Below are 12103 nucleotides of genomic sequence, written 5' to 3'. Positions count from 1 at the left end.
AAGTAATACATGCAAATAGTGTAGATTCTGTATGACCAGTTTGACACAACTAGTCCAGCACTCAGTCTTTTTTCATCCGATTTAATAATACAAACTTGCTTTTTTTTATAGCTCTTAGAATCCTCTTGGGGTCAATCACTTTTCTGAATTCTAAAGGGTATAGTTAGCCAAATTCCTGAGCATGTTGAGCCGCTGGGAATGTTTATTACATAGTTCAATAATGTCATGGATATCAAATAACTGAAGTACAAATGTGAGAGAAGTGGGAAACGTGTAAAGTGTACATATTTGTGTACATTATCCCCTGTTTCAGGTTGGATGCAAATAAAAGTAGTATTCAGATGCAGAGGTAGTGCCAGTATCAGATTGAATAGAAAAGAATGGACAACTTTGGGACCTTCAAGTGAGAAGCCAGTATTTTGCTAAGGATTTTAGATGTTAGGCTATAATTGAACCATATCAGTCTGTCTTACTAGCTTGTTACACTAACTTCACCCCAAGGTGGGAGGGAGTTCAGTTTTGGCAGTATTTTAAATGATTGGAGAAGTCAATGCATGGACGAAAGGGATGCAAATATAAATATTCTGAAATCAGACTATTCATCATTGGTAAGCAAGTTGGATTTTTTTTTTCCTTTTCTCTCTTTTACCTTAATTTCTTTAGTCTACTCATATTTATGGTACATGGCATAAGATGTTAACTTTGAAACCCACTTGTTGTCACTCTGTATAAAAGAGTGTTTCCACCTTTCTTCATAATTCGCTCTAATCAGTATTTCTACTCTATGAAATATGAATTGACTTATTAAATCTGTCACATTCATCAGTGACAACATATTTGCACAGTCCTCAGTGAAATAAACAACCTAATGGAAAAATGGAGCAAAGACCTGCAAAACTTGAAGAAAAATACAGTATGCAAAAACTCAGTAAATCAACTTTTAAGTTCAAGATTAAAATCAAATCAACAGAACGCATTTATATACCAGTCTGCTTACAAAGAGTCACCTTGACTGCTCATACATGGTTTGAAGAACTGGGCTAACTGTTGAAAATGAGAACTAATATCCTTTTTGTACCAATTTATGTAATAACATATCTTTCTTCCAAGATCTTAATTTGTCAGTAAATGTGGATGCAGTTTATAAAGAATTCATACTGATAACAATTTTGGTCAAGAAAATTAATTCTCCAGAAATGTAAATCTTTGCTGACTTTTAGTATTTTGTACTATTATTGGAAATAACAGTATTGCCCATCTAGAAAAAAATCACTTTAGAAATTTAAAATATTACAATATTTTAAATATTTAAATTGGTCCTTCTGTTATGCATTCCATTGGAGGATCTCAAAGCAATTAGGTCCTACCTCAAGCCCTCGTCAAGCGTCTTCTACTTATTAATAAAAAATAAATCTATAACATTAAAAATAATAAAAATGAGTTTGTACTATCTTAACAGCAAGAAAATGTAGAGTTTATTACAGGATTGACTCTTGAAGTGCTTTTGGCATTTTGCTGAAAACTGGCAATCGTATTGTAGAATAAGTAGATTTTCCTGAAACTGTCATTATTTTTAACCTTCGTAGATGGTCTTTCTTCTGCTGATCCCAGCTCTGATTGGAATGCACCAGCAGAAGAGTGGGGGAACTGGGTAGATGAAGAAAAGGCTTCTATTCCACAGCCTGAGGAACCATTATCTGATGTTCAGAAGGTAGATAACCTAACTTATTGCATACTAAATTCCCTACCTTATCCTTTACTACCTTTTTTGGATTATATTTGGATTGCCTGCATGGTAGCAATAAACAGGCAATTTAATTCCCACATTACATTGACTTTTCATTGAATATGTATAGTGGTGCCGTTATTGTTACAAACATAAAAGCACAACAGTCAAGAAGGAAAACATTTAATGTTTCACTCCTCATTGCCCAAATTAGGATTGGTATAGGGCAGCAATTCCTTAAAATGAACATTTTCTCAGTGCTTGCATTTTGCTCTGCAGCCTTCCCATACAATTGCAGGTGGATGACATTTTTTCAAAGTATCTTTAATATAGCTTATCATAGCACTGGCTCTACCGCTATACTCTGGAGTAATTTACAAAGGAAGGGATAGAAGTAGAGTGCTCACTGTAGACTAAAAATGTCGAGCTATTGCGCTAGTATTGAGAGGAAAGCTCATAGTGCCTACCATGACTTTGGTATTTTGATTATGCAAAGCAAATATGTCATTATCTTGGCCATTTGCCAGTCAAGTTGCTGTTGATAGTGTTTGCTAAATAGCATGAAAAGAATGTTTTTCTATTACCAAAATACTCTTAATTTTACCAGTTCAATCTATCTGGCCATTTGCAGCTTTAAGAATTTAAGTACAAATGATACAAAGGATTGACAGGCATACCATCTTTAGAAGGTCAGCGAAAAGCAGTGAGAAATTATACTTTCTTTGGACTCAGTTTTGTACGTCTAATACTCAGGCTTCAGATGATGAGAGAGAAAAAGCAGAGCCAACTCTCCAGAGCTGTACTAGTGGCAAATCCAAGAAGAAGAAGAAGAAGAAAAAGAAGCAAGGTGAAGAAGCTAGCTCTCCTGCACAGGTACAATAAAATAAGAACATGTATTACTGATCTCTCTGGGGCAAAATCCTTGATTAATTTTAAAAGATGCACTTGATTTTTTTCAATACTTTTGAATTATATTCTGTTTCTGCTTGTCAAGAATTAACATGATTCGAATACTTGACTGATTAATGCCAGTTCTAAATAGCTGCCTGACTCTTTTGGTGAACATAATTCAAAAAATTGAATCATGTTCATCAGATTAATTAAACATCAAATATTTAATTATTGATCAACAGAAAAATCATGAAACATGAGGGAAAATGTGGGTGTTCTTCCCAAACCAGTTCAGTTTCGCTTATCCTGAACTGTTTATCATCCTCAGCAAAATAAAGTTTCTGATCTTCACTAAGGGTGCACCTAGCAACCATTGTTTTCCTCCGCAGTGGGTGTCCTGTCTTTCGGAAGAGACTGCTTGACCATTGTATTACATAGGGGAATAACTCACAGACTTTAAGGCCAGAAGGAACCATCATAATCATCTACTCTGACCTCCTGTATATTTCAGGCCACGGAATCCTACTTACCCATTCCTGTAATAAGACCATAATCTCTGGCTGAGTTACTTAAGTCCTTGAAGCTTGATTTAAAGACTTCAAGTTACAGAGAATCCACAACTTACTCTAGTTCAGACCAGTAACTAACCCATGCTGCAGAGGAAGGCAAAAAATTCGCCAGGGTCTCTGCCAATCTGACGGGAAAAATTTCTTCCTGATCCTACAAAAACAACAAGGAGTCTGGTGGCACCTTAAAGACTAACAGATATCTGCCACCAGACTCCTTGTTGTTTTTGTAGATACAGACTAACACGGCTACCCCCTGATTCCTGATCCTAAACATGGCAGTCAGACTCTGAGCATGTGAGCTAGACCCAGCAGCCAGACACCTGGTAAAGAATTCTCTGTAGTAACTCAGAGCCCTTCCCCATCTTATCTCCAATGGCTGAAGATAGGACACATTTCCTAAGAGCAGTCATGGATAGGCCATATGTGATTATAGGCCACCTAATCATGCAGTCCCCTCTGTAAAGCTAAGTCTTGAAACAAGTTAGGCTTTTTGCCCCCACTACTTCCCTTGTAAGGCTGTTTCAGAGCTCCAGTCTTCTAATGGTTAGAACATTTGATTTCAAACCTAAACTTTTTCCTTTGGATTGAGCAAATTTGAGTATGTATTTATGCGTCAGTGATAGATTATTTCAGAATGTTTCAGTGAATTGTTCCACTTTGAATTCATGCTTCTGAAACATGGTACAACAGAATTGCACACAGTACTCCAGATGAGGTAATAACACTTCCCTGTCTCTGGTGGAAATACTTCTCCTGATGCATCCTATATTGCAGTAGCCTTTTTCACTGCTGCATTGCACTGGAAGCTCATAATCGTCCTGTGGTCGACCGGTACACCCATGTCTCGTTTCTCCTCTGTTGCTTCCCACTGATATGTCCCCAATTTATAGCAAAAAATTTTGTTGTTCATCCCAAAGTGCATGACCTTACACTTCGTGCTATCCTGTTTCATTTTACTCCATTTCTATTACTCCCGTTTTCAAGGTCATCCAGGTCTTCCTGTATGATATGCCAGTCTTCTTTCATATTGGCAGTACTTCCCAACTTTGTGTCATCTGCAAATTTTATTAGCACGCTCCCACTCTTTGTGCCAAGGTCATTAATGAAAATGTTAAATAAGGGTACGTCTATACTTACCTCTGGGTCCAGCGGTAAGCAATCGATCTTCTGGGATCGATCCCGGAAGTGCTCGCCATCAACGCCGGTACTCCTGCTCCGCGAGAGGAGTACGCGGAGTTGACGGGGGAGCCTGCCTGCCGCGTGTGGACCCACGGTAAGTTCGAACTAAGATACTTCTCTTCAGCTACGTTATTCACGTAGCTGAAGTTGCGTATCTTAGTTCGAAGTGGGGGTTAGTGTGGACCAGCCCTAAGATGGTCCCAAGACCGATCCCTGAGGAACTCCACTAGTAGTCCCCACCCAGCCTGGTAATTCACCTTTCAGCTTGACCCATGGTAGTCTCCCCTCTAGACAGTTTGTTACCCACCTTTCTGTTCTCATTAATTGCCATCATCCTAATTTAACTACTAATTTTCCATGTGGAACTGTATAAAATGCTTTACTGAAATCCAGGTAGATTAAATCTACTGCATTTTCTTTGTCTAGAAAATTGGTTATTTTCTCAAAGAAAGAGATCAGGTTGGTTTAGCATGATCTACTTTTTGTAAAACCATTTTGTATTTTATCCTAGTTACCATTTATCTCCGTCTTTCTCTCTCTCTTTCAAAATTTGTTCTAAGACCTTACAAACATCTGTCAGGGATGGTCTAGATCAGGGGTCGGCAACGTTTGGCACGCGGCTCGCCAGGGTAAGTACCCTGGCGGGCCGGGCCAGTTTTATTTACCTGCTGACGCGGCAGGTTTGGCTGATTGCAGCCCCCACTGGCCGCGGTTCGCTGTCCCGGGCCAATGGGGGCGGTGGGAAGCAGCGCAGGCGAGCGATGTGCTGGCCACGGCTTCCCGCTGCCCCCATTGGCCCGGGATGGCGAACTGCGGCCAGTGGGAGCTGCAATCTGCCAAACCTGCCGCGTCAGCAGGTAAATAAAACTGGCCCGGCCCGCCAGGGTGCTTACCCTGGCGAGCCGCATGCCAAATGTTGCCGACCCCTGGTCTAGATAATACTTAGTCCTGACATGAGTGCAGGGGACTGGACTAGATGACCTCTCGAGGTCTCTTCCTATGATTCTACGATACAGTTGAGGTCAAACTAATGGGCCTGTCATTTCCCAGATCATTTTTATTCCTTTCTTAAATATAGGTACAATATGAGTGAGCTGAAAGTTCTTTTGGCAGACTGTCTTATACCGTATACCCTAATGATATGGTAGTGATGTGACTTTATCTAAACTCTTACCTAAGATCGTAATTTAGCTTGATTTTGTATGAAATTCTAAGTCTCCAGGAATCATAACTTCCTAGGAGAAGCTATGCTCGATCTCAGCAAGCTAGGTCTGAACAAGATGTTAATTACTACCTGGGCCGGAGTAAGAGTTCCTTAGGTCAGCTCAGTAGTTTATAGTATTTGCAAAGATAGCACAAGAGTTCCACCTCTATCTAGTGCTACTAGTGTTCCCGGACAGGGTGAGCTCGTTCTACTGGGAGAGTAACTACTTTAGCTGCTTGTGCTCAAATGTATATCAAATGCAGGGCTGCCTTTCACAGTTCAGTTTAGACATTTTACAAATCATTACTGTCTCAAATCTGGAGTCATACTGGATGTTTTTTGGGGGAAAGCAGTCCTTTGGTGTTTTTTGGGAGGTTTATTTTCTTTTTGTTTGTTTTGTTTTTTAATTGATCTCACTCGTTGGGACTGGTACTACTTGCCAGTCACTTGCAGTGAGACTCTGCAGAGGCAGTTTCATAAAGAGAGATTTAACCATCAACTGGGATTTGTAACTAATGCCTTTGGAGAGAGGGAGAGGCACTGTAGATTTGCAGTATCTTACTTGCGGTAAAGAAGAAATGAGGGTTCTAGAGGAGCAGAGCTTCTAAAACCACAGCTTGGAATGCTCAAATTCCACACTCAGTGTTTGTGTCTCTTCTGTATAATGGCCTGTGGCTTTGAAAGAAACAACTCCTCCAACAGGGACCTGCAGAGGCAATATATTCTGAATTCCAGATACTATAGTTACATGTAACCTACCTGTCAATTATCCTGTCAAATTGATTCCTATCCAAGGAATCAAGTGCTAGCTACACTCTGATATCTCTAATTTCATTTAATTTTGCATCTCCAGATATGTTTCATAAAGTTCTTGTTTAATACTTTTCGTTCTGATTCTCAGTTTAAGAAAGCTACCTTTTTTGGATTTGTATATCAGCCTAAATGTACAAAAGGTGAGAATAACTTCTTACCATCCACAGAGCTTATAAACAGTATTAAAAAACCTAAATTATTAAATCTCTTGCTTGATGGGTGCATATAGAACTGTCAATATGAGAGCCTGTTGTAAGGTTAGACTGCTATTACAGTAGGACAAACTAGTTACAGTTTAAATCCAGAACACTAAAGTAGGTCTGACAGTGATTTTCTCATTTGAAAAATGATTGTGTACAGATGGGAACTTATTCAATGGATATACTTCCAGTGTGGTCAGTCATATCTGCTGATTTGAGTGACCAAAAGTAAGGTTTTTTTGTTTTTTTTGTGTTTTGTTTTGTTTTAAACTGCCTTTGACGTCTGTTAACTAAAAATGAGTGAGCTGGATTCTATTCCTCCTCGTTCACCAACAGAATTGTTACGGTCTGATTGGTTCCATCTGTGCAAGCTGAAAGGAGTGTGTGGAGAAGGATGGTCCAGTGTTTAGGGCATAGCTTTGGTCTTGGGACACTTGGGTTCAATTTCCTGCTCTGCCACAGACTTTGTGTGATCTTGGGCAGTCACTAGGCCTCTGTGCCTCAGTTCCCCCATCTGTAAAATGGGGATAAAAGTACTTTCTTAATTTATAGAGGTGATGTGAGGATAAATACACAAAGATTATGAGATGCTCAGATACCGTGGTGGTTGGGGCTATATAAACACCTAAAATGGAAAGATTTCTCTCTAGACCTAATTTGAAGACAGTAGAGTTGCATATACATCACTGAGGGCTTAGCTTTTTCTGCAAAACCTTCATTAATAGTGTTGACTTATGAAATAAGCAGAGTTCAGGTTTAGTCTGCAGGGCTCATGGTTAGGAACGTCTTTTTACTTGTAAACTGAGCATGGAATTAACAAATATCAAACCCCAAATGACATTTTTTCACAACACTTTTCAGAATAGAACTTCACTTTAAATTTCACACACACTTACATTTTACATATTCACACACACTTTGTACATACATTTAAAGTGATTCATAATTTAAAACACTTAATTTTGTTTGTGATAAGTAATTTACTTGTATAGGTTATTGCCTTCAGGACATCACTGATTTACCTCAATAGATATTTTCGGGCTACGTTCTAGAAACTATTTGTAATCATCCTGGCCTGTACTGCATGTCCAGGTGTATTAATCTAATACTTTCTTTACATGTTTACTTCTCTTAATGTCATTCATGCAACCTAGTTGAGTTAGTGTCACAACAGAACCAAGACTTAACAGGAAAAGGATAATGGAATTCTTCTGCAGCTGTTGGCTCATTCCCTTCTTTTTTCTGTAGGATGCTGAAGACCTGGATAGAGAGGTTGGAGAGGAATTTCAGGAGGATACTGCAAAAGCTCAACCACAACAGGAAATAGCTTTTTCTTTGAAGACCATAAGCACTAGTGAACCAGCTGAGGTATGAATTAAAAAAAAAAAAAAAAGTTCCTATTTTGAAATACTCAAGATAAAAAAATTGCATTGAAACATTTTGTTGACTTGTCTGCATCCTTAACATTACCATCACTTCAGGCTATGTGCTTTAAAATATGAAATAGGCTTGAAATGTTGATTAGGTGCACTTCTGCCTCCTTAATTTAAAGGGCACGTCTGCTGACTCAGTAGACCTTTACCCTGTGTTTATTGTTCAAGTAAGCAAATATAACTGAATAAAGTATGCTTGCATTAACTGGGGGTTTACAAAGTAATAAATCAGACCTGATATAAGAATGGGAGTGAGACCTGGATTCTAATGTATTCTGGCATCCACATTAACAATTGTTAATATCAGTTATAAAATCTTTATTATTCTGGCTCTCTCCGTGAGCTATGTTGGCCCTTCAGATTCCAGTGTTGGTAGATAGAAAAAACATCTTTAGACTGGTAAACCGAGCGGATTTGATATGGGGAAGTAACTGAAACAAATAAGATTCGTTTTTGAAATCTGTACTTTCTGGGAATTTAATCTTGTGTCTATTACATAATCAATCTTAAAATGCACTCCCATCTCAAGAATTGAAAAATTGAAGGAAAATTGCATGTGGAGGTTGCATGTAACAGGTGTGAAAAGAACTGTTTGTCATCTAAGTCTGTAAATGCTCTGGCAGCCAGTTTCATCTCTCCGAAACAGCAAGAGATCTTTTGGTTGTGGGGGAAGAGAGGAGAAAGGAGGCAGACTTCCTCTCCTCCCCCCCCACCCTGCCTCTTTCTCCAAGCAGCAGGATCTTTAGATATTGTCATTGAATGATACACTCATCCTCCAGAATAGGATCTCTGCTTCTGGTAGTAGGCTGGAATCATGTTCAGTGTAGATGGCATTTATATATAAACTGAAAACATCTGGCACACTTTACAAAACGGTGTTACACATAAATGAAATATTATTTAAAAGTTAAGTAGTCCACTAAAACTATGTAGTACTGTTGGTTTTGTCAATTTCTGTGGGTAAAAGATTCTTCTAGCTATGTAATGGCTAAAACTGAAAGTCACTGAGACTGCTGTTTGGGTGGTACAATTTCTTCTGATGGGTATATGATGTTTAACTTAGGTTTCAACAATGGCATGTAAAATTAGAATTTCTTTTAAGACATTCCTCTAACAAATACAAAACGTCATCAATTTAGCACAGATAAGGTCTAAATTTCAAATAGTTACTTATTAAAATAACTTTGTAGCAAAGATCACAGATCGCCCAAAGGAAACAGATATAGTAAGATTTTTATAAAGAATCTGATCATTTTTTTACATGAAAATATAATTCTGAAAATTATATTCAGGCACTAGAGCTACCTAAAATATCATCCTTTTATGTGACTTTTTAAATACATCTTGAATGGTAAATATGCAGATTAAAAGCTGACTTTACCATTAAAAGGTCATTTAATCTATTTTGCCTGAAATAGAACTGACACATAACTGAATGATTGAAACTCTGCCTGATGAACTAAAAAACTTTCTCTATACATTAGTGACTTTCTCTGGAAAATGTTGACCTCTTTTATATTTGCCATTTAATTTTATATGCACTATGATTTGCTCATGTTTCTGTGTTGGGCCCAGAGTTGCAACTAATTTAGTAGAGAAGACTGGAATAATTTGACAATTTAATTGAGATACAAAAGATTTCTAGATTAGGATCTGGAAAGCAGGGTTCAGAAGTACTTAAAAAAAATCTAGTAATTTTTTTCCTAAAAGCCTATCCATATTAGAAGTTTAGAACTCTCTTATTACAGGACTTCACAATTTTTTTTCACAAAATTAAGACCAGTGTACTAAAATATTTTTTTTATTTAATCAAAACTTTAGTTAAAAATTTTAGTCTTCATTTTCTCTTATAAATTGATAACCTTGTCGGAATCTGACTGTTTTCAGCAGATTTTGTTCATTGCTCATAAGTCGTTTTTAAAAGAAGTCAACTCTGGTTTTTATATGAATGTATCAAACAGACAGGCAGACTGTGTCCCACATGGAACTCTTATATGGATTGATTGGTGCACACTATTGCCTGGAGACTTAGGTTGCGCCTATTGTTCTGAACCATCAGGTCTGTGCAGGAATGCCCATATGTGGATTCCACGTGGGACACAGTCTGTCAGCCTGTCTAAAATTGCAGGATCAGGCCTGTTTACACAAATTTAAGAACAAAATTCTTTTCTATAACAATTTTTCCCTTGAAGTTACAGCTAGGTAGCCTAGAGTTCGCACTGCGTCAGCTGGGCAGAGTTAAACACGAGTGCCAAGTTGTCTAATATAATTTTAGTTACCAAGATTCCTCGGGGTGAGGTTCTAACATAGTGTAATTTTCCAGTGTTGATAATGCAAAAGAAGCCTCCTTGCATTTTCAATTTTCTTGGCCATCTCTGAAGATTTGATCGGTACAGAGCAACTCCTTGTATTCTTTTGTTTCAAGATGAAAATTTCTGAAAAGTTTCTGAAACAGTGAAGGAGGTCTCCTTTGGTAGTCAGTATTGAGTAAATGCCCATAAAATTAGAAAAGCAAAAGTAAGATAGAAAACTGTAACATAAGGTATGCTTCCTGAGTGCCCCAACAGAGAGGGAGAGCAGGGTTTGAGGACCTTACTCTCCCCCTGCTGACATTACCAGCATCTTGTAGTGGGTAGGACCTGGTGGGAAAAGCTGCTGGAATCTAGCACTATGGGAATTCATATATACACCCCCTTCGAAACTAAGTAGCGGTGAGTTTCAGAAAATCCCAGTGCTACTAGTTACATACTAATAAATCAAATCAGGCACTAGTGTAATTATTCTCCTTTGAGTGATTGCACATGTGCATTCCACTCTTGGTGTCTGTGCACTCAGTACTCCCCCTGCTACCATGCACCACTGTTTGCGGATATAAATGGTAGAGACGCCCCTACCCCACTCAGTTCCTTCTTACCACCCGTAACGGTTGTTCGGACCCTGTTCGGTACCCGAACAATATTCTCTCTCAGCTTTTGTGTACAATAGTGTACGTAATACTATTCTAGTTATTAGTATAATTCAGTTGTGTTCCCGGCCAATGGGAGGTGCGGGGGCAGTGCGCAGAAACATGGAAAATGTTCAGTTTAAAAAAAAAAAAATTCCAAGTTTTATTTTGCTCCATGTGCATCAAATAGATAACTGTAGGGGAGCTAATACAACTGGAAACAACTTCCAATATGCCACATATCCCACTTCATATTTGTTATCAAAACAGTAAAAGCGGATCACTTTTTTCTGTTAGTTTTCATCTGAATTTCTTATTCTTAATGTTGCTTTACAGTAAGCCTTGTAATCAGTGTACACCGGAGTACAGCAAAGCCTAGAGCGCAGTACCTGTTGCAGGAGTAACTTAATCTTATTGTTTAGTAGATCTTGTCTGGACGGGCTCTTCACAGTCTTAGCCAATTACTTTCTCGGCACCAAAATGGACCTGTTCTTCTTCGAGTGCTTGCTCATATCAATTCCAGTTAGGTGTGTGCGCATGCTGCATGCACGGAAGTCGGAAAACTTTTCCCTAGCAACTACCTGTCGGGCTGGCTGTGGAGCCCCCTGGAGTGGCGCCGATATGGCGCTCTATATAAGGCCCTGCCGGCCCGACCCCCCTTCAGTTCCTTCTTACCGCCCATGACCATTGTTGGAACAGTGGTCTCTTGCTAGCGAGTACTCCACTACTCCCTAGCATTGTCTTATCGTTGTAAATAGTTTCCTTTGTTAGTTAAAGTGTAGTGTAGTGGTTGGGGGGGGGGGGGGGTTTCCCCTTCAACGAGTGCCCTGCGGGGCTCTGGGGCATGCTGTCCCAGGGCTTCAAACCCTGTAGTTCTTGCAGCAAGCCCATGCCTATGGGCGACCCCCATGACTCCTGCCTTAGGTGTCTGGGGGAGACTCATCAGGTGGACAGAATCAAAGGAGGCGAAACACATGGACCTCTTCAGTAGTAAAATTTATTCTACGGAGGGCCTCTCAGTTTGAATCGTGAACCAGCTTGTGATTCTCAGCAGATACAGCTATAACTTGTGGTCTGCAATCCTTAAGTTCCAGGAACTCCTCCCATGTGAGTCCTGCACGGAACTGGGGGCCATCGCTAAGGA

At 39.1% G+C, this 12103-nt stretch overlaps 1 protein-coding gene across 1 annotated transcript in view; it reads left to right on the top strand.

The window, feature by feature from the left end:
• The window catches only part of MTDH (metadherin), a 58636-nt gene that overhangs the window by 35869 nt on the left and 10664 nt on the right, over positions 1 to 12103 (top strand). The window contains exons 9-11 of the mRNA XM_054020695.1: positions 1587 to 1711; positions 2480 to 2599; positions 7831 to 7950. Coding sequence (XP_053876670.1) covers positions 1587 to 1711; positions 2480 to 2599; positions 7831 to 7950 — 365 coding nt within the window. The remainder of the gene's footprint in view (positions 1 to 1586; positions 1712 to 2479; positions 2600 to 7830; positions 7951 to 12103) is intronic.

The sequence above is a fragment of the Malaclemys terrapin genome, chromosome 2 (assembly GCF_027887155.1).
Source record: "Malaclemys terrapin pileata isolate rMalTer1 chromosome 2, rMalTer1.hap1, whole genome shotgun sequence".
NCBI lineage: Eukaryota > Metazoa > Chordata > Testudines > Emydidae > Malaclemys > Malaclemys terrapin.
Note: the sequence above shows the minus strand (reverse complement) of the source record. Positions and strands in the feature narration are given on the sequence as shown.